General features: G+C 62.1%; 4 protein-coding genes across 6 annotated transcripts; 3 read left to right on the top strand and 1 right to left on the bottom strand.

Annotated features, from left to right (window-relative positions):
- Positions 1-65: 65 nt before the first annotated feature.
- On the top strand, positions 66-2,265 carry LOC117002032. The gene is made up of 3 exons (XM_033070807.2): positions 66-990; positions 1,657-1,870; positions 2,046-2,265. The coding sequence occupies exons 1-3, from the start codon at positions 567-569 to the stop codon at positions 2,263-2,265; spliced, it is 858 nt and encodes a 285-aa protein (XP_032926698.1). The 5' UTR covers positions 66-566.
- A 238-nt stretch (positions 2,266-2,503) lies between these two features.
- Positions 2,504-8,628, top strand: UNC45A (unc-45 myosin chaperone A). The gene is made up of 20 exons (XM_033070256.1): positions 2,504-2,595; positions 2,763-2,921; positions 3,278-3,314; positions 3,418-3,593; positions 3,683-3,775; positions 4,015-4,182; positions 4,379-4,547; positions 4,724-4,894; positions 4,998-5,169; positions 5,337-5,637; positions 5,771-5,865; positions 5,970-6,111; positions 6,277-6,417; positions 6,563-6,690; positions 6,870-6,936; positions 7,110-7,223; positions 7,319-7,434; positions 7,523-7,640; positions 7,725-7,880; positions 8,092-8,628. Exons 1-20 carry the CDS (start codon positions 2,584-2,586, stop codon positions 8,350-8,352), a joined length of 2,796 nt encoding a protein of 931 aa, XP_032926147.1. The 5' UTR covers positions 2,504-2,583; the 3' UTR covers positions 8,353-8,628.
- A 79-nt stretch (positions 8,629-8,707) lies between these two features.
- RCCD1 (RCC1 domain containing 1) lies at positions 8,708-14,725 on the top strand. The gene is made up of 7 exons (XM_033070263.1): positions 8,708-8,879; positions 9,108-9,468; positions 13,342-13,463; positions 13,609-13,713; positions 13,840-13,992; positions 14,129-14,158; positions 14,363-14,725. Exons 1-7 carry the CDS (start codon positions 8,723-8,725, stop codon positions 14,503-14,505), a joined length of 1,071 nt encoding a protein of 356 aa, XP_032926154.1. The 5' UTR covers positions 8,708-8,722; the 3' UTR covers positions 14,506-14,725.
- A 486-nt stretch (positions 14,726-15,211) lies between these two features.
- Positions 15,212-20,549, bottom strand: PRC1 (protein regulator of cytokinesis 1). 3 transcript variants are annotated; one of them, XM_033070259.2, is made up of 14 exons: positions 20,337-20,549; positions 19,996-20,128; positions 19,665-19,787; positions 19,114-19,347; positions 18,866-19,036; positions 18,521-18,670; positions 18,147-18,294; positions 17,930-18,066; positions 17,598-17,693; positions 17,335-17,481; positions 16,923-17,024; positions 16,666-16,776; positions 15,971-16,141; positions 15,212-15,433 (listed from the first exon to the last, which is right to left on the bottom strand). In XM_033070259.2, the coding sequence occupies exons 1-14, from the start codon at positions 20,435-20,437 to the stop codon at positions 15,359-15,361; spliced, it is 1,899 nt and encodes a 632-aa protein (XP_032926150.1). In that variant the 5' UTR covers positions 20,438-20,549; the 3' UTR covers positions 15,212-15,358. The 3 variants fall into 3 exon arrangements, with proteins under 3 accessions (XP_032926150.1, XP_032926148.1, XP_032926151.1); XM_033070257.1 differs by having other exon boundaries at positions 16,914-17,024; positions 20,337-20,548; XM_033070260.1 differs by having other exon boundaries at positions 16,048-16,141; positions 16,914-17,024; positions 20,337-20,548.
- Positions 20,550-20,703: the final 154 nt, after the last annotated feature.

Here is a 20,703-nt window from a genome sequence, read left to right as displayed (position 1 = left end):
GGCTCTCTCTCAGGGGGTGGGAACGGTGTGCTGTGGGGAGACGGGGCAGTGCTCTGAGGCAGGCAGAGGCCAGCTTGAAGATCTGGAGCCCCACGCACCTGTGAGAGGCTGGTGGTGTGGCCAGGCCCAGCTGTGCTTGGGGGCAGGCAGTGCCTGGTGCGGGGCAGGAGCCAGGGGGCTGGGAGCCCATTCCTTGTGCAGGCAGCAGTGTCTGGGTGAAGCGTGGGAATGCCTCCCCCAACTGCAGAGCCTCTGTCCCCTGTTCAGAGTGAGCCTGGCAGTCTGCTCTGCTTGGGCTATGGGAGCTGAGTTGCAGCTCATTACACCATGTCACCAGAGCATCCTCCTGGTTGCTGTGGGAACCACATGCCATCCCTCCTGCCCCCTGGGGCTGCTTACTGCCCAGGGTGCCAGCAGGGAGGGCGTGGGGAGGGACTGGGTGAGGCAGGGAACTGCCTCAGCTCTGGCTTGGTTGGGTTGGACTGGATGACTTTAGAGGTCTTTTCCAACCTAAATGACTCTGTGATTCCACGATTCCTGCACAACCCCCAGCCCATCCACAGCCCATGGGCATGGCCCCTGGCAGCTCAGCACCTCGCAGTGCTTGTGCTGTGCCCTGGCCTGGTCCACTGCCCCTTCAGAGACTCCCAGGATGGGCCCAGCCCTCAGCTGGGGCCCTGGATGTAGCAGCTGGTGCCGTGCATCCAGCTGGGAAAGGAGCCTGGCGTCCTACTCCTGGCCCCAGAAGCTCATTAGTGATGCTCCCGCCTCCAGCCCGGTCCCTGTGGACAGAGAGAGTGCAGGAGGCTCTAATGGCTCTGAGGGCTCTTGCTGGAGGCTGTGATGGAGGCGGGAGCAGGAGGGGCTGTGGTTTCTGCCTCCACTGGAGCCAGAACTGCCTCTGCCCAGGGCTGGCCAGGAAGATGCTGGATGGGCACCTGTTCCAGCTGCTCCTTACCACGGCTCTGTTCCCCAGCATCCTTGGGACAGGTACAGCCCCATTCCTGCCCCCCCTGTTCCCTGAGCTCTTCCCTGATGGGGCCTTGGCCCTTGAGGGCCAGAATGGAGGTTGGGGGGTCTGTGCTGTGCTGGGAGGCAGCAGCCTGCCGTGAGAGGTGGTGGCTTCTACCGGGGATGGTGACCCAGATGTGCTGGTGCTGGGGTTACTCCCACTGCAGCACATCTGTGGGGTCTGAGTGCTGTCCCTGTGGGGCGATGGGGAATATGGAGGGGGTTCAGCACGGGGGAGGGGGGCTGTGGCGATGTCCCAGGGGCTTTCCCCTCCTCTCTGCCTCCATCACCGCCCGTGCCCATGTTTGCCCTTGCTGAGGCCTTGGCGAGCACTGGAGGTCACGGCGTGCACAGGGCCGTGGCTGCCAGCAGCGGTGCCGGGGGGTTCTGCTGGGCCAGTGCTGCCTCGTGGGGTGCAGCCCACTCTGAGGGCTGGGCCAGGGACCCCTGTGCTGCATTAGCCAGGCTCCCTGGGACTGGGGAGCCCCAGCCCCACTGGCACTGGGGAGGCTCTGCTCTGCTGCAGCACGGCAAAGACCATCTCCCTGGAGCTGCAGCCTGTCCTGCAGGCACTGCACGGTTTCCGTGGTCCCCGCAGTGGGGATGTGTTCCCAGCCCTCTCCAATGCCCCGCTCCCCGCTGCAGCCGTGGTGCAGAACCTGCACCTCTGCGAGGGCTACGTGGGCCCCGATGGCCTCTCCCACTCCGGCTTCTACTGCCCGCGGCTGACTGACCCCCCTGGCCACCGCTACTGCTGCCAGCCCAGCCTGGATGCTCTCAAGTCCTGCTGCTCCCAGCTGGCCCTGGAAGCCCTCACTGGAGTGAACCTGTCCAGCCTGGCAAGCCCGGGTCTGCTCCGGTGAGCAGGACGGTCACTGGGGGACCCTTGGGGCTCCTGGCACAGCCCCAGTGGCTTCTCGTGGTTGCTGGGGCAGGGGCTGTGGTGTCCTTTGGGGCCCACAGTGGCCCTCCCCAGAACCACTGTGCCTGGGGAGGGTCGTGGCTGCCCCGTCCTGACGTGCCCCACCCCGCAGGAACCCGCTGGCCCTGCCTTTCGTGGGGCTCTATGGGCTGCTTATCCTCCTGCTGATGGCCATCGACCTCTGCCACTTCTGCCGGACCCGCCGGTGCCACCTCCGCCGCCTGCTGCCCTGCGCCTGCCGCGCGGCCCGCAGAGCCCCGCGGGGACACCGGGCCGGCGCCCGGCCTGCCCCCGGTGTGCCCCGACTGACACGGCCCAGCCGGGGCTGCTGAGGGGCGGCCGGGCAGGGCAGGGCAGGGCGGTGCACGGCGGGGCTCGCACCGGGGGTGCCCGGGGACATCTGGGGGTGGGGGGGTGTACGGGGGACACTTGCTCCCGGGGTTCGGTACGGATTGCACGGGGGGCCGCTCGATCCCGGGGTGCAGGGGGCGCGGGGGGACAGAAGCGAGACGGCCGCCGCTGGCACCGCCGGGCCGCAGGGCGGCGCTGCAGGCCCCGCCCCGCCCGCTTCCGGTCACGCCCCTCACGTGACAAGGGCGGCGGCGTGCGGGTTCCCCCGGCGATCGCAGTGACGTCACGGGCACGGCGCGATGGAGGAGCCGGTGAGCGGGGACGGGCGGGAGCGGAGCGGGAGCGGAGCGGGCGGGTCCCTGTCCCGGGGGTGCCTGTCCCGCGGGGTCCCTGTCCCGGGGGTGCCTGTCCTGGGTCCATCCCGGGACAGCCGCCCGTGCGGAGCCCAGGGCCGTGTCCCACCGGTGCCCATCGGCAGGTGACGGCGGAGCAGCTTCGGGCGCGGGGAAACGCACTGTTCCAGGCGGGGGATCACGGAGCCGCCCTCGCTGTCTATACGGAGGCTTTGAGCCTGAGCGATGCGGCGGCGGAGCGCGCCGTGCTGCACCGGAACCGGGCTGCGTGTTACCTGAAGCTGGTGAGCGCCGGGCGGGTGCGTCACCGCGGCCCTGCCGGAACCGGCCCGGCTGGCTGGGGCTGTTGGAGCAGTCACTGCGGCTCTGGTCTCTTGCAGGCGATCTGTGTCTGGGGCACGGGGTGAACACGAGGAACTTTAGGGGCTTGAGTAGATCAGATGTGTCTGAAAAGCACCAGGGGCCGTAGGGCTCCCTGGACACCCTCCGAGGGTTGTGTTCTGGGAAAGAGAGCGTGTCCCACTGTGCTGGCTCACTGTCTCCAGCGATGCTGTTCCCCAGTTCCCAGAGTTAGGGGTGTGGGCAGCATGGGGCTTGTGCCAGCAGCGCTCAGGCATGTCCCTTTCCTGTCTCTCCACAGGAGGATTACGCCAAAGCAGAGGCTGATGCGACTAAAGGTACTGTCAGCAGGGGCTGGCTGGGGCAGACCAGCCTCCGAGCTGCCCGTCGGGGCAGGCGGGGGCGGGCCGTGGGCTCTGCCATAGCCCCCCTTGTGCACAGCCATCGAAGCTGACGGCCGGGACGTGAAGGCGCTGTTCCGCCGCAGCCAGGCCCTGCAGCAGCTGGGCCGCCTGGACCAGGCTGTCACGGACCTGCAGCGCTGCGTGAGCCTGGAGCCCAGGAACAAGGCCTTCCAGGAGGCCCTGCGTGCCCTGGGCAGCAGCATGCACGAGAAGGTCGGTAGGGGGGCAGTGAGGGGCTGCCAGCCCTGCTGTGGCTGGCAGGACAAGGGGAGGACTGAGCCACGCTTTCTGCTCTGTTGCAGATGAAGGCCATGTCCTGCACGGACTCGAAAGTGGAGCAGATGTTCCAGATCTTGCTGGATCTCGATGAAAAGGATGCGGACAAGAAGCAGAAAGTCTGAGCTCAGGGAGTGGGGCGCAGTGGGGCTGTGGCTGGGAGGAGAGGAGGGGAGGATTGTGGAGGAGAGGAGGGGAGGATTGTTGCTCCTGGGCCAGCTGGTGCTGCCTGGGCAGGCCAGGCTTGCCCCACGCAGATCACTCCCCAGGACAGGGGTGGAGGGTGGGTGCCTGCAGCTGAAGCAGTTTCTTGTGCACAGTGTGTTGCTGTGAACCAGACAGAACTCTCCTTCCCCAGGCTGCACAGAACTTGATCGTGCTGGCACGAGAAGAGGCTGGAGCAGAGAAGATCTTCCAGAGTGATGGCGTGAGGCTGCTGATGCAGCTGCTGGACACGGCCAAGGCTGACCTGATGCTGGCAGCTCTGCGCACACTGGTGGGGCTGTGCTCCGGCCACCGCTCTCGTGTAGGTGCCACCGTAGCCCACGGCTGGGCCCGGGGGAGAGCCGTGCTGGGGAGGCTGCAGAGTGTCAGACAGGGGAGCTGTCAGCTGTTACCTGCCAGGCCTGAACTTGTGGGAGGAAACCATCCTGATAAGGGGCTGGGAAACACCAGGGCTTCCCCAAGGGCTCTGGAAGACACAGGTGTGCTTGTACCTGCAGACCACGGCCATCTTGTCGGAACTGGGGGCACCCCGTCTTGCAGCAGTGCTGGGTGTGGAGCATGAGCAGGTGTCCCTGGCTGCCTGCAACCTGCTGCACGTGATGTTCGATTCCCTGAAGGAGGGGCTGCAGAAAGACTTCCGTGGGAAGGAGGATGCCTTGGTGCTGGGTGAGTGTGGGCTGCCCTGGCTGGCTGTTGTATGGGGAGAGCCCCAGTTAGGTGCAGAGATCCAGGGTTAACAGGAGGCAGAAGCCCCTGGTCATGGCAGCATCTGCCAGCTGTACCACAGTGGGGGTGAGGCCAAGCCCAGGGTAATGACTGCTGGGCACTGTCTTTTTTGGCAGATTCCTCCAAGGACCTGAAACTGCTGATCAAGCACCTCCTGGAGCTGCTAGTGCTGGAAGGGGCCTCAGCGCATGGCCGTGACAACGCCCTCAACCTGCTCATCAAGGTGGTGCCCAGGAAGTCACCAAAGGAGACCAACAACAGCCTGAGCCTCTGGGTGATTGACCAGGGTTAGTGGAATGGCTAGCAATGTCCTGCTGGGGCATCGTGCTCCTCTGCCCCAGCTGTGCATATGTCACTGTGCCCCTCACTGGGCTGTTTGACATTTCCCAGGCCTGAAGAAGATTCTGGAGGTGGGCAGCACAGTGTGTGGCAGCCTGGGCAGCCTGCCTGTGACAGAGAACACCCGGATGAGCACCTCTGTTCTGCTGAGCAAACTGTATGAGGACCTGAAGTGTGACGCTGAGAGGGAAAACTTCCACCATCTGTGCGAGGACTATGTGAGGTGAGCCGGGGTGTCCTGGGGGTGGCAGGGGTTTGATCAGCTGCAGCCTGGCAGCGCCTCGCTGCTAAAGCTGACTGCAGACCCACTGGGGACCAGTGGGGTCCAGCAGGTGGGACAGGAAGAGGCAGCACATCATCCTGACCCTTTCTGGTGGTCTTTCCCTGAAGGAGCTGGTTCGAGGGGCACGAGCTGCCAGGAAAGCTGCGGGCCATTCAGACAGTGTCGTGCCTGCTGCAGGGTCCCTCGGATGCAGGGAACAGGGTGCTAGAGCTGGAGGGGATCATGGACAGTGTGCTGTCCCTCTGCGCCTCTGTCACCGAGGCCCACCAGCTGGTAGCGGTGGAGGCGCTGATCCACGCTGCTGACAAGGCCAAGCGTGCCTCCTTCATCACGGCCAACGGCGTCAACCTGCTCAAGGAGATCTACAAGCACAGCGAGAGGGACAGCATCCGCATCCGTGCGCTCGTGGTGAGCAGGGTGGGACGGGGTGGCGGGGCTGAGTCCTGGGCTGGGCTGTGGGCGCTCCCCCCTGCTGGGGGTCCAGGAGACACACCAGGCTGCCAACATCCATTCCCATCCCACACTCTGTTCCTGGCTGCAGGGGCTCTGCAAGCTGGGATCCGCTGGTGGCACGGACTTCAGCATGAAGCAGTTTGCTGAGGGATCCACCATGAAGCTGGCCAAGCAGTGCCGCAAGTGAGCGGGGCCAGGTGTGGGGGGTGGGCAAGGCTCCCCACAGCTGGGCTCCCTGCAGTTGGGCTATCCATAGCCAGGCTCAGGCGGCTTTCCCACTCTCCCAGGTGGCTCTGCAATGAGGCCATCGATGCAGGCACACGGCGCTGGGCTGTAGAGGGCCTGGCCTACCTCACCTTCGATGCAGATGTCAAGGAGGAGTTTGTGGAGGACAAGGCAGCAATGCAGGCCATGTTCCAGCTGGCCAAGGTGCATACCAGCAGCTGTGGGGTGGGCACCCTGGCACCAGGGAAGTGTGCTGGAGCAGGTGTGGGGCTCCTGCTCTGGAGTGGGGTGTGTGGGAGATGCTGGATGGGCTCCAGTCCTGCCTGCTCCTCCCTGCTGTGGGTGTGACAGATGCCACTGTCCCCACAGTCAGAGGACAGGAGTGTGCTCTATGCTGTTGCCTCCACGCTGGTGAACTGCACCAACAGCTACGACCATGAGGAGCCAGACCCACAGATGCTGGAGCTGGCCAAGTATGCCAAGCAGCACATCCCAGAGCAGCACCCCAAGGTGAACGGGCACGGCTGTGCTTGGGAGGAGAGTGGGTGGGTGGGACGCAGCCTGGGGTCCGCAGTGTGCACCCCCAGGGGTGGGGTCGGGCACCTCACCGGGCAGCTGGAGCTCCTAGCCAAGCGTGACCCTGCCCATGGGACAGGACAAGCCCGAGTTTGTGAAGCGGCGCGTGCGGAAACTGCTGACGGCCGGCGTGGTGTCGGCTCTGGCCTGCATGGTGAAGAGCGAGAACCCAGCGCTCACCAACTCCTGTCGGGAGCTGATCTCCAGGTGTGGTGTGCCAGGGACGGGAGGAGCTGGGTTCCCAGGCTGCCAGCATCCTGCTGGTGAACTTGTGTGCCTGTGGTGAAGCCAGCTCCTGGACAGTAGGGTGGATGTCCAGGAGTCTGGTGCAGCCTGGGCCCACTGTGACTGTTCAAGAGCTGCAACTCATCCTGCTTGGTCCCTAGAGTGTTCCTGGCGCTGGTGGAGGAGGCAGAAGACCGGGGAGGTGTGGTTGCTCAAGGAGGAGGCAAGGTGAGAGCACGGACCCTGCTGTGCTCCTGCCCTGTACCGCTCCGGACGGTGCTGGGGCTTGGGGCAGCTTGGGCTCTGTGGTTTAGAGGGGCTGCACTGGCTCCCTTGGACAGGGAGCTGGGTGAAGCTGTGGCTGCTCTGGCTGCAGGACAAGCTGCTGTTTCTGCCCCCAGGCGCTGATCCCACTGTCCCTGGAGGGCACTGAGGTGGGGCAGACCAAGGCAGCGCAGGCCCTAGCGAAGATCACCATCACCTCCAACCCGGAGATGGCGTTCCCTGGGGAGCGGGTGAGTGCTGGGGCTGGGATTGGGTGTGCCAGGAAGGGGCTCATGTGGGAGCAGCACTGGGCATTGGCTCAGTCCCACACGTTCTGTCTCCACAGATCTACGAGGTGGTGCGGCCCCTGGTCAGCCTCCTGCACCTGCAGCGTACAGGCCTGGAGAACTTTGAAGGGCTGATGGCCCTGACCAACCTGGCTGGCATCAGCGAGAGGCTGCGGTAGGGTGGGGGAAGAGGGGGCTGGCTGTCCCCTTGGGCCTGGTGGGCTGCCCTGGGCAGGGAGCGCTCACTGCTGCTTGCCTCCCAGGCAGAAGATCCTGAAAGAGCGGGCTGTGCCCATGATTGAGGGGTACATGTTCGAGGAGCACGAGCTGATCCGGCTAGCTGCAACCGAGTGCATGTGCAACATGGCCATGAGCAAGGAGGTGAAGGCCGGGATGGGCTGGGGTCTGTGCTGGGCTGCTGGACCTCCACACCCCCAGCCAACCCCTCCTCTTCCCCCTGTGCAGGTGCAGGAGATGTTCCTGGCTGAGGGCAGTGACCGGCTGAAGCTGATGGTCCTGTACAGTGGGGAGGAGGATGAGAAGCTGCGGCGGGCAGCCTCGGGGACCCTGGCCATGCTGACTTCCCTGCATCCCCCCATCTGCAAGCGGATTCCCCAGGTGGTGAGTGCCCAGGGTGGGCTGGGGGCACACAGGACCCTGGGACAGCACCCTGCGTCCCACGTTCCCTCCCGAAGGTGGCCTGCAGCTCTGACCCCTGAAGATAGGGCAACCTGTCAGACTTGGACCTGATTCTGAGATGAGATTGAAGGTGGGGGGGAGCTGGGAGCCTTCTCTTGGGGTCCGTGATGATGTTGGCCGCACTCCCCTGCAGACAGTGCACTGGCTGGAGATCCTGCAGGCCCTGCTGCTGAGCCCCAGTGCGGAGCTGCAGCACCGCGGCGCCGTGGTGGTGATGAACATGATGGCAGCTGCTCGGGAGGTGGCCGAGCAGCTCATCGCCAGCGAGATGTTGGAGATCCTCTCCGTGCTTGCCAAGGACAAGGAGAAGCCGCGGGTAGCGCAGGCGGCCCAGGAGAGCCTGGCACACGCAGTGGCTTACGGGCTCATCAAGCCCAACCCTGGGCACGCCTGAGGGGACGCGGGGCTCGCACACGGGCTGCACACGCTGCCGGGCCGGTGCTCACACGCTGCTCTCAGGGGGCCCTGCGGGGCCGGGCTGCACGCGGAGCTGGCTCAGCACTGCCCGGGGCCGGGGCCGCGCTGCCCGCCGGTGCCCGGGGCGAGGGGAGGACAGGGCTTGCCGCTGCCTTTGCCACCGTCTGCCTTAGCCGGGAGGGCCGAGCCGGGGCGGGCCCGGCGCGGCGGAGCTAGGCCCACCCGGTAACACTAAAGCTACTCTTGGACACGGCCCGGCCTCCGTCCGTTTGTCCGTCCGTCCGTCGGTCCGCCCGCCCTCCGCCGTCACGTCCGGCCCCTCCTCCTGTGCCGGAGCCGCCTCGGCCATGGCGGCGCCCGCCCGCGCCTGGCTCGCGTTCGGGTTCAGCCCCGAGGAGGCGGCCGGGGAGCCGGGCCCGGGCCCGGGCCCCTGGCGGCTGGAGGCGGGCCCCGAGGGCATCTCCCGCGTCTGGCCCGCCTGGAGCTACGTGGTCGTGGAGACCGGTGAGCGCCCCCGGCCCGCCCGAGCCCCGGGGCAGCCCCGTGCCCGCTTCCCCGTTCCGCTCCCCGGGATGGCCGCTCCCGTTCCCTTCCCCCGGGAGGGTCCTCTCCCCGTACCCTTCCCCCGGGATGCTCCCCTGGTCTCCCGGTGACGCTCCCGTGCCGTCCCCAGAGCCCCGCGCTGTCCCGTCCCGTCCCCGGGCCGGCGGTGCTGAGGTGCGGCCGCGGCAGGCGCGGGGCTGGAGCTGCGGAGCGCGGGGCAGCGGCGGCCGCTGCCGGGCTGGGCCGAGGCGCTGCCGTCCGAGACGCACCTGGTGCTGCGGGGCCCGGCGGGGACCCGCGCCTGGCGGCGGGAGGCGGCGCTGAGCGGGGCGCTGAGCGGGGCGCTGCGGGACGAGCCCGCCTGGAGCCGGGACCTGCCCGCGGAGCCGCCGCCGCCGCTGCCGCTGCTGCCCGGCGGGTTCGCCACGCCGAGACCGCCCTTCTTCACCGCGCTGCCGGCCGCAGTGCGGGCCCGGCGGCTGGTCCTGGGCGCGGAGCACGCCCTGGCGCTGGGCGCCGCCGGGGAGGTGTTCGCCTGGGGCGGCGGCAGGTGAGCGGGGCTGCGGGACACGGGTGCGGGTGGGCGTTCAGGGGCTCCGGGACAAGCGCTGCTGGTGGGATGGAGAGTGATGGGGGTGCGTGAGAGTGCGGAAGGGATGTGGGGGATATGGGGAATCTCTGGGGGGAGTGCAGGTGAGAGGATGTCGGAACCGGGGTCACCTCAGGAGCTGAGCCCCCGCACACTGCCTGGCACCAGGAGTGCCTCCTGACCTTCCCACGGGGGTGGACTTGGGAATGGTCCGAGGTTACAGCTGACAGAAGTTTTGGGGTACCGGCTGCACCCCAGTGCTCACCCAGTGCTGATGGGATTTGTCCCTCACCTCGCCAGGTCCCCCCAGCACAGGCGTCCCAGCTCCCGGCTTCTGGGGTGCTGGCCTGGCCATGCCCCTTGTCCCACTGACCATTCCCTTGTCCCACTGACCATTCCCTTGTCCCACTGACCATTCCCATCCTCCATGGGCAGCCCTGTGTCCTCTGTGGGTGCTGCATCTCCGGCCACTGATTCTGGCCTCTGCTCAGACTTTTGGCTCCCTCAGGGTCTCTGTATGGCCGTCAAGGTCCCTGCTCCTCTGTAACTTGCCGCACAAGCAGCAGCTGGCAGCAAAGCTCTGAACCAGAGATTGATTCCATCAGTCTGTGACAGTTCAGTGCCAGCTCCCTCTGGTACAGCCTGTGGGAGGGGAGGGACCCGCTTGGGAAATGTCCCCAACCCCAGCACCCCGTGTCACCTGCCAGCAGCTGAACCTGGCTGCATTTAACAGCTGTGGCACCGCTCAGGTTATTCCCACAGTGGTGTTTGTTGTTCATGAGGGGGCTGTCTGTGCGTTTGCTGCCCCAGTCAGGTTTTCCTGGTGCTGGAAAGCCCAGACACAGGTCAGCCAGCCCTGAGTGCACCGTGAGGCTTGGCCCCAGGAGCTGGCTGTTCTCATCTGCAGAGGGGAAGGGATGCCGGGCTCCTCTTTGCTATTTATGGAACACAAACCCCACAGTGAGCAGCGGTCGCTGTGCCAGAGCTGCCAGCCCTGGCCTGGTGCCCTCCCTGCTCCTCGTGTCTCACTCAGGAGAGTTTCACACCAGCAGCTCATGGCCAGCACAGCGCTCAGTTCTCAGTCCTGCTGCTTTGCAGACACTGCATTCTTTGGCCTTCTTGCCTTCCCTTCAGAGGAGAGGGGATATGTACTTGAGAAATCTCAGCTTTACAGGGATGGGGTAACTGGGAGGTGTTTTTAAAAGATTTTAATCCATCATCAGTCGTGTTAAAGGGTGAAGCATAAGAGATGTAAAACTCTGTGCCGTTCTATTAGAAGCTGACTTATTTCTTGGTTACAATACCTTATAAATGTGTTTAACTTATTAGCTTTTGCTGCACAATGCTGTTAATACTTCTAACACCATCTCCTGTTATTTTACCCCACGTGGTCTTGCCACAGTGCGTTTCCACAGCTGTAAGTCTCCAAAACATCTGGATTTGTGCAAGGCCATCATTTGAAACTTGTTTCTATTCAGTCTCTCTCCCAACAATGTCTTCTCTATTCCGTGGTCTAAGTCAGCACACCTCAGAGTTTGCATACAGATGTACAAGATTTTAGTCAGGCTTTGAGAATCCTTTACAAATCCATTTCTCACATCTCTCCCTCTGTCTTGAACTGTAAAAACTTTTGGATGGTCTTTATTATTTGCTGTGCACAGTGAAAAACACAAGGTGCAATTGCTAATATCGTTGCTATAACAATTTATATATATAAACTTATTTTGCAAAGCTTTTCTAGTGAAGGTGCAAAGTTTTATTTTTTAAACAGATTGTTTAATTAGGATTTATAGTTTGTTTTCATTTGAGTTGTTAAATTTTTTAGTTTTTGAAGCTACTGTTGTTGGCACTGGTACACTGATTAAACAGGTTGTAAAGGGTTTTTTGGGGTTGAATTAGTTAAATAGATGGTGTTTGAGTTTGCTGACTTGGCTAAAGCAACTTAAATATTTGGTTTTGGTTGATTTACAGGCATATTTGTACTGTAAAAGCAAGTAAGCAAAACTAACAAGTATAAATATATTGTTTGATTTAACTTTATGTTTTAGTTACTTTTGGCAAAAGGCTTTTTAATGCATTTTAATTTTTAAGCAAATTTTTTGGTACTTTTTGGGGTTTTTTTCATTTTGTTTAAGGACTGTTGTTTCATTTACACTTAATTTTGCAAATTTGGATATTTTGGGATGCTTTTTAACACGATAGACACTATGCTTCTGTTAAAGAAGTTTTACAGTATTAACAATTTTTATAGTTAACATTGACATGAACTCTGTAGGTTTTTTGTGTGGCTTACATTTGTGTCTGTTTTTGTTTGTGGAATCGTTTGTGTGCTTTTGTACATTTTTTGTTGGAATTTACTTCGGTTTTGTACCTGTGGAAACACAAGCAAACTTTTTGTTTTAGGTTGTTAAACGAAATGGATTTTAGAGTTGTAGGTTTTCAGCTTTTGTGGGTTGCTAGTTTTTGTAGAAGCAGGAGGTTGTACAAGTTGACAGTTAAGGTTTTGTTTGACTTTCAGCGATTCATTCGCTGAAACATTCAGCGTGAAACAATGTGAAACATTCGCACAAGCGTTTGTGCAATTTGATGGAAAAAGGCGTGACTTAGGTGGCTTGTTTAAAAATGTTTTGAAAAACAAAAAGTGTTTGAAACAATTATTGTTAGTTTGTTATTTTTGTTTGAAAGAGAGGGAACTCTTTTGGAATTTTTTGGTTATTCAGCACAGGTGAGAATCCTCTCTAGCAAGTCTGTGCCAGCTGTGCAGTGTCTGTGCCAGCTGTGCAGTGTCTGTGCCAGCTGTGCAGTGTGGTAGCCAGCTGTGCAGTGTCTGTGCCAGCTGTGCAGTGTCTGTGCCAGCTGTGCAGTGTGGTAGCCAGCTGTGCAGTGTCTGTGCCAGCTGTGCAGTGTGGCAGCCAGCTGTGCAGTGTGGTAGCCAGCTGTGCAGTGTCTGTGCCAGCTGTGCAGTGTCTGTGCCAGCTGTGCAGTGTGGCAGCCAGCTGTGCAGTGTGGTAGCCAGCTGTGCTGTATGGTAGCCAGCTGTGCAGTGTCTGTGCCAGCTGTGCAGTGTGGCAGCCAGCTGTGCAGTGTCTGTGCCAGCTGTGCAGTGTGGTAACCAGCTGTGCAGTGTGGTAACCAGCTGTGCAGTGTGGCAGCCAGCTGTGCAGTGTCTGTGCCAGCTGTGCAGTGTGGCAGCCAGCTGTGCAGTGTCTGTGCCAGCTGTGCAGTGTCTGTGCCAGCTGTGCAGTGTCTGTGCCAGCTGTGCAGTGTGGTAGCCAGGTGCTGGCCCAGCTGGCCCCTCTGTAGCCCCTCACTCAGCTCTGGCTGTGGTCACCGTGTCCCTCTGGTGCGGGAGTGCACGGAGCCACTTTCCTGTCGCAGCTTCCCTTCCCCAACTCCCAGCCCTCTGCAGATTTCCCATATGGAATGTGGGGAGCCTTCCCAGTGCATCACACAGCTGTGACATCCTGAGCTGCCACCCTGGAGCTCCCCAGACCAAACAGGCAGCCCTGCAGCGGAGCTGCCGCTCTCCCCGCTGCAGCTCCTGCAGCCCCTCTGCTCTGCCCCTGTCCCTGTGTCCCACCGAGCCCTGGCTGCAGGGTGGTGCTCTGGGGTGGGCATCACTCTCCCACCGGCCCTTGGCCTTTCCCTGTTCCTGAGGCTGATCCTTGTGCTCAGCTCCCGTTGTTCCCTCAGCTGCTCGGGCTCTGCCAGCCTGGAGCGGGGTTGGCAGCAGCAGGAAGGGCTTGGTGGGACCGTGGGCAGGAGGCAGGGGGGCTGGAGGCAGTGGGCTATGGGTGTGTCTGTCTGTCTGTCTGTCTGTCTGTGTCCCCGCAGGCACGGGCAGCTGGGCCATGGGCTGCTGGAGCCCGAGCTGCAGCCGCGGCTGGTGGAGGCGCTGGCCGGGGTGCCCATGCAGGCGGTGGCCGCGGGCGGGTGGCATTCGGCCAGCATCAGCGGTGAGGGGCTGGGCTGGCAGGGTGAGGGGCTGGGGGCAGTGGTGGGAGCTGGCCTGGGGCATGGGGGGTGTTGGTGTCCCTGGAGCAGCCAGCGAGGGGGCTCAGGGCTGAGCTCTGCCTGATGCGCTTTCCCCCCGCCCCACAGAGGCAGGAGACCTGTACGTGTGGGGCTGGAACGAGTCGGGGCAGCTGGCTCTGCCCTCCAAAGCGCTGGCAGAGGAGCGAGCGCAGGATGAGGACACAGGCACAGGTGAGGGCTGCTGCTGGCCAGGCTGAGGCTCCTGCAGGGCCGGTGCAGGGCCAGCACAGTCTGAGCCTGCGAGCGATGCTGGTGTTACCCAGTCACTCCTGGGAGCTGAGAGTGGCTCTTCTGCAGGGAGCACCAAGCTGACGCCCTGCAGGGAGCAGCTGGCTGCCGAGGATGCTGCATTCATCTCCATCCAGGCGTTCCCAGCGCTGCTGGACCTGCCGCAGGACCTGGAGGTCAGCGCGGTCAGCTGCGGGTCCCGACACACGGCCGTGGTCACACGTGAGTGTCCAGCTGGGCAGGGACAGTGGCTCTGGGGGCAAGGGCACTGAGAGGTGCCAGGGCTCACCAGGACACGGTGGGCAGTGCCCCAGGAGCAGGGAGAGGACAGAGCTCACCTGGTGCTGTCCTGTTGCAGGAGGTGGGGAGCTCTACACCTGGGGCTGGGGTAAGTGGCACCTCTGCTCTGGGGCTGTACAGCCTCCCCAGGAGCAGCTTCTGATTGCTGTCCTCTCGCCCTTGGCTCTCCTGTCCCTGTACGAGTTCCATCTGTGCTGGGGGCTCTTGTGTTCCCTCCCTCCCTCCCTCCAAGCACCAGGAGCAATTGCCCTGTGAGAACCCAGGGCCTCGTTAGCCATGAATGTGTCTGCAGGTAAATATGGACAGCTGGGACACGGGAACAACGTCAGCTCTGACCAGGCACGCCGCGTCGAGCACCTGGTGGCCGAGGGGCTGCGGGTGGAGGACGTGGTGTGTGGGCCCTGGACCACCTATGTCCGTGTGCAGGAGCCCTGAGGGCCCCAGGACCCAAACACGGTGGGGATGAGGGCTTTGCTCTGCAGGACCCGCTCCAGGACCGCTCTGTGCTCAGGGCCAGGGCCCCCCACAGCACAGGATGGGGCTGGGTTTAGCCCACAGTGACCTGATTCACACCTGGAGTGGGGCTGCAGCTGCCTCAGGGCCAGGGACACCCTGGGACAGGCTGGATGTGTTTATTAAATTCACTTTTCCATAAGGGCTGCAGTGTTGGTGTGTGCAAGGCATGTTCCAGCATATCTGGGTCTGGTGAAGCTGTCCCAGGTGAGGGATGGCACAGGGCTGTGTCTGGGATTTGTGTGAGCACAGGGAGTGAGGGATTGTGTGGCTGAGCAGCGCTGGCACGGAGCTGAGCCCGATTCTGCTCCTCTGGGGGGTGCAGAGAAACTTGTGGGGAGCTGGACACACGGCTGGACCCTCCAGCTGACCCCAGAAATATCCCAGAGCATGTGGCAGCACAGCCAGTGGGGGAAGGGAAGGAATGGGGGGATACTCAGAGCAGTAGTATTGTCCCCAAATTACCATTGCCACCTGTCCTGGGGATGGGAACACCAGCTGGAAGGAGGGAATGAATTGTTGTTTTTGCTCTGTTCTGTGGTGGTGTCTCCTAGCACAAGTTTCCCAGCTTTCAGCCCACCCCTTCCATCGCTCCCTGCTCCAGGGACCATCACAAACAGCTCAGAGGTGGGGGCTGTACAAAGACTTTATTCACAACAAACACCTATAATTTTTTTTTAAATAAAATCATATTTCTAATGCAGCACTGAGGGGAGGGTTAGTGTGGAGCAGGAGCTGCTGCAAGGCCCTGCAGTGGTGCCAGAGCAGGGATTCATCACGCAGCATTGTTGGTGGTGGAGTTCAGAACGTCAGAGGCGTTTTCAAAGCTGGAAGCCTTTGAAAGTCCGCGCTGTGGAAACAGAAGTGAGAGAGGGATGAGGGAAGGGAGGGGGCTGCTGCCTCAGTTCAGTGGGGACAGAGGGGCAGGCCAGGGTGCCAGAAGGAGAGGGAATACAAATTAATATGGGAATTATGGTAATTAATATGGGAACGATGTAGCTTGCAGCCAATGAACATTAATGCCCTTCTTTACTAAAATGTATAAAAAGTAAAAAACTTTTGGTAGTGTCACACAACGGTAAATCTCTGGGTCAGCCCAGCATGATGGGAAGACTGAGGCTGTCTGGGACCCCCCAGATCCCCCACCCTGAGGGAGGAAAGCCCCCCTCCAGCCTCTGCTCTGCCTTGGCTCTGTCCCTGCACAGCCTGGCCTCGGGGTGCTGGTCTGTCCCCAGGGCTCAGGGCCCTCTGCCCCCACTCTGCTGTTCTCCATGGGGAGGCACAGGCAGGGGCAGGAGCAGCCACGCTGTCAGAGACACAGGGGGGACACAGGAGGGAAGCAAAGGTGCTGTGCAGCGAGGGGAGGGGGTTAGAAGAGGTGAATTACCGCAAACTCAGAATAGGTGCTGGCAACAGAATTAACGCTGTGGTTACGCTGGGCAGGGGCTGTGGGGGTGCACCCACCGCTCAGGGGGGACAGGTTTTCCTTGTTCCGCTCCCTCAGCCGGGGTCGGGGGGGCTGCGCTGCCAGGCGGGAGGAGGTCTGGGTCCGGCCAAACTGGGGGAAGAGCTGACAGTTACGGGATGTGGGAATTGAGCACCTTCAGTGCCCGTTGCTCGTGGAGCCAGAGCAGTGTCAGGCTCCAGGAGCTCTCCAGATTTGGGGTCCTGAAACAGCACAGAATCCTGGAATGGGCTTTAGAGCCCATCTCATTTCATCCCCCTGCCACAGGCAGGGATGCCACTCACCAGACAAGGCTGCTCAGGCCCTGTCTGGCAGCACACACACATATTGAACATCCCCCAGGCTACGGGCTCAGCACTAGGGAACAGGTGTACTAGAAATCCGGGCTGGAAAAAGATTTCCTGGCACCCTCCTCCTCCTCCCTCAGGTCCCAGAAACACCCCAGGAGGCTGGCAGTAGCCCCACAGAGCAGACTGCAGACAAACAGGGACTTCTGTTCCCCACAAGCTCAGCAGGAGAGGCAGCGAGCCATGGGGTGACAGAGGGAGCTGCGCCACCTCAGCTCCCCTGTCCCTTCCAGCCCAGCCCAGGGCAGGGACTCTCCCCAGGCCCCTCACCTTCTTCCCAGAGGGTGGCAGCCGAGATGTGGGTGAGTGGGAGATGGGTCCCCCAAAGGCCGTGCGAACAGTGGTGTTGGGTGTGGTGCTGGCATTGAAGGTGCCATGGAGCTGAGGAGAAAGCAGAGCACACGTCACACAGGACAGCTTCCCGTGGGGCTGCAGCACCCTGAGCCCTTCCCACACCTCTCCCCAAGGCTGGCAGGCAGGAGCCCAGCCCAGCACACTGCCCTGCAGGGACATTTTACCTTGCTTACTTTGGCAGGTGCGTGGGGGCTGAGCATGCGCCGTTTAATGGGGGTCCGTGGGGCGCTGCCGTACAGCATCTCCGCCTCCATCTCCCGGCTCTTCTTCAGGTGCTGGGGGAGACACCTGCACTTACACACCTGAGCACCACAGAGCTGCTGCATCTGTGTGACACTGCCAGGGGCACTGCCCTGCTGGCAGCCTGGCACAGCCACACAGCAGGAACTTCATCAGGGATCGAGCCAAGCGTCACCTCTGGCACAGCCAGAGCCAGAAAGGGGCTTGGCACATGTGGGTGTGACAGCAATGGGCACCAGCCCTCTGCCTGCTCTTTCCAAGCTGGGACAGCCCTAGGCTGGCATTCTGAGGCAGGAGCCAGGAGCAGTCCCTGGCAGAAGCCAACATGCTCAACTCTGTGCTCACCCGCTCCTGCTTCTCCTTCTCCTTCTCCAGACGGTAGAGCTGCCACTGCTCCGACACATACTCCATGAACTGCTGGCCCTTCACCAGGAAAGCTCCTTTGAACTCCTGCTCCCAGGCCTGGACCTTTCTCTCCAGCTCCTCCTGCAGCTGATCAGGACATGAGGGCAGTGTAGGGACTGCCCTGAACTCAGGTGTCCCCACACCCAAGGATCCCTTTTCCTCTGGCAGTGGGACCACAGGTCCTTCCCCAGGTCTGCACCTACCTTGGACAGTGTCTTCTGCAGCTTTGCTCGTTGCTTCTCCTCCTTCAGAAGGTTTCCTCCACGGTTGGTGAAGCGACTGGGGTCAGCTGCTTTCCTCTGGTAGAGAAGGGTGGTCAGGAGAGACACAAACACACCACCCACCCCCCTCAGCCTCGCTTGGTGAAGGCCCCAGAGGAGCCAGCCCTGCACAAACACCCCAGTGCTCGAAACACAGCATGTCACTGGCCCATCATGACTTCCCAGTGCCTCCCTGCTCCTTCCCAGAGTGCTCTCCCACAGGGGCAGAGGCATGCACTGACCCATGACCTGGCATGCTGCTGCCTGGACAATACCTCCAGCTCCAGGAACAGCTTCCAATTCTCCTCCCATTTCTGAACAGCCTCAAACAGATCTTTGTGTGTTTCATAGTAGGTCTTCATCTTGCCCACCTCAGCATCATGCAGCTCGAGCAGGGTCTCTGTGTAACTCTCTGGAAGGGCACAACAGCCAGGTCAGGGTCTGGAGCCCCTGGGATCGCTCCCCAAAACTGCATGGCCAGCCAGCACCCACCATCATAGAAGGGGCTGAAGTTCTCCCTCTGCTCCTGGCTGTAGAAGCATTTGTCCCAATAGCCAGCCAGTTCTGCCCGGATTGCTTGGATCACGGATTTCATGTTCTGCAGCTTCAGCTCCTCCAGACGGTCCACTTCCTGCTGCAACTGTCCCCAGAACCAGAGCACAGGTCAGGGAGGAAGAGGAGGAGAACAGGTTTCACCTTCTGAGTGAGCCACTCTCTAGAACGAGGCCGCTGCCAGCACCACCTTCCAGCTGCTCCCTCCATGAAGGCAGAATTCAGCCTGCTCCCCTCACCCCTCACTGAGCAACCAGGAGCATGAGATCCCCTGATCCCCAGCACTCCCACCACGAGCACAGCAGGGCTCTTACCGCTCTCCTGGTTTTGACTCTGGACCAGGACTGGTGCACAGCTGAGGACTCTCTCTCCTCCTCTGGGATCTGCAGCCTTTCCCAGAGCGCGAGGATCCTGGCGCGCAGCTCCGTGCACACGGCCTCGTTCAGGGCCCGCTGGGCTTCCAGCTGCGGGGACAGGGAGCAGGGATCAGGGATCAGCACAGCCCTTGGCTCTGCTGCGCCTGCAAAGCCACGCACTCGGCACACGACAAGGGTGTTCCAACACACAGCCTCGCCAAAACCCGGCAGCTGCTCTTACATCACGGTGGTAGCTGCTGCCAGCACACAGCGGCCCCAGTGCTGCCTCAGAGCACGACATACCTGCTGCAGCAGTTTCTGGAGGGCCATGATGTTGTCCTTGGACAGGCAGAACACTTTCTCATCCTCACACACCACGTCCCGCTCAAAGCTGGTGTCCGGGGTGTGGTCCAGCTCCTCCATGAGCAGAATGATCTGACGTTTGTTGCTGACAAATTCCTCCTGCCTTTGCTCCTGGAGGTGAGGCCAGTGTCAGGAACTGGGGGGTCCCTTGTGGGCCCCTCAGCCACCCCTTCACCCTCCAGGCTCACCTTCAGGGTGTTGAGGGAGGCCACGTGGCGCCGGTAGCGGTCCAGGTCCTCCAGGCTGGGCACGCTGTTAGTGTCAATGCTGAACAGAGGCGTGCACAGGATGTCACTCAGGGATCGGTCCTGTTCCTGCAGGGCCTTCAGCTCCTGCTTGCGGTCCCGCTTCTGCTTCTGTAGCACCTCCACGCACGTGCGCAGGTTTTTCTCCATCTGCAGGATAGTGGTTTCCTCCTCCGTCTGCAAGAGGCCAGAAATCAGCTCTGTTCCACACTTCTCCTGCATCTGGCTCGTGCTTTATACAAAGATAGGAGCCACCAGGCCTGGGTCTGAGCAAGGTGTTCCCCAGGAACAAACGCCAGCAACACACAAAACAAGGTGCTGGAGAACACACAACCACCAACCAGTGCCTGGTCTGTGAGAAGCCACAAAGCCCTCGGCTCTACCAAGCACCCAGAAAAGCAGTTTTGAATAGATATTTGCCTTCTAAGCTCTGGCCTCTTGGGACAGCCAGGCAGCAGCACGGCTGTCAGGAGAACCGCGGGATCCCAGCTCACCTCAAAGGGGCCCAGCTGGAGCTCCTTGCAGAGGGTGTCCAGCTCTTTCCGGCACAGCACGATGCTCTTTAGGAGACGCTCCTTCAGGCTTTCCTCCTCCGCCACCATCATGTCCAGGAGGCTCTGCAGCACGGGTGCGGTTACAGGCAGGGCGTGGGGATGGAGCGGGGCACAGACCCTCGGCACTGCGGGCCCGGGAGGACGGGGCTGCCCAGGGCGGGGCAGCGTCCCCCGGTGCCCCCAGCACCCCGGGCCAGCTCAGTGCCAGCCCCTGGGCTCCCGCGGCAGCAGGTACGCGGCTCAACAGAAGAACCGGTGCCCCCGCCCTCACCTTGATGTGCTTCCGGACGGTGTCGGTGCGCTCCAGCCGCTGCTCCTCGGGAATACCGATCTCTTCCCAGATGTCCCGCAGCGCAGCCATGGCCCGGTTCAGGCAGGTCACGGCCTCGGCTGCCAGCACCTCGCTGCGGGCAGCGCGGCCGTGAGCGGCCCGGGACAGCCCCGGGGCCGGCGGCGTCCCCAGCCACCGCCCGTCCCCAGCCACCGCCCGGCCCGCGGCACCTCCCGCCCGCTTCCCAGCGCTCCCGCCCCGCCGTGTCCCCAGCGCCGATCCCCGGTCCCCCCGATTCCCCCCCGATTCCCCCCCGTTCTCCCCGGTTCCCGATCCCGCACCTTTTCCTCGTCCCTCCGCGCTCCATTGCCGCCGCTCCGCCGATTCGAACTCCCGTCACGGCCGCGCTGATTGGCTGCCGCGCCGCCGCGGCCCCGCCCATAACCGCCACCCGGGCCGGGCCTCCGCCCCGCCCCAAGCCGCCCCCAGCCAATGGGAGTGCAGAGCCTTCGGCGCTACCAGCCAATCAGGAGCGAGACCGCCGCCGCGTCCTGCGCGGCTAACGGCGCCACCGCGCGCTCGCGACTGACAGCGCGCCGTGCCCGCGCACGGAGCCCGCGCGTCCCCGCGGCCCGGGCGGTGCCCGCGCGTCCCCGCGCCTCTGTCACGGCTGCCCCGTCCCCACCGGACCCGGCCTCAGCAGGGTAA

Source organism: Catharus ustulatus, chromosome 12 (assembly GCF_009819885.2).
Source record: "Catharus ustulatus isolate bCatUst1 chromosome 12, bCatUst1.pri.v2, whole genome shotgun sequence".
NCBI lineage: Eukaryota > Metazoa > Chordata > Aves > Passeriformes > Turdidae > Catharus > Catharus ustulatus.
This window is presented reverse-complemented; position numbering and strand designations above follow the sequence as displayed.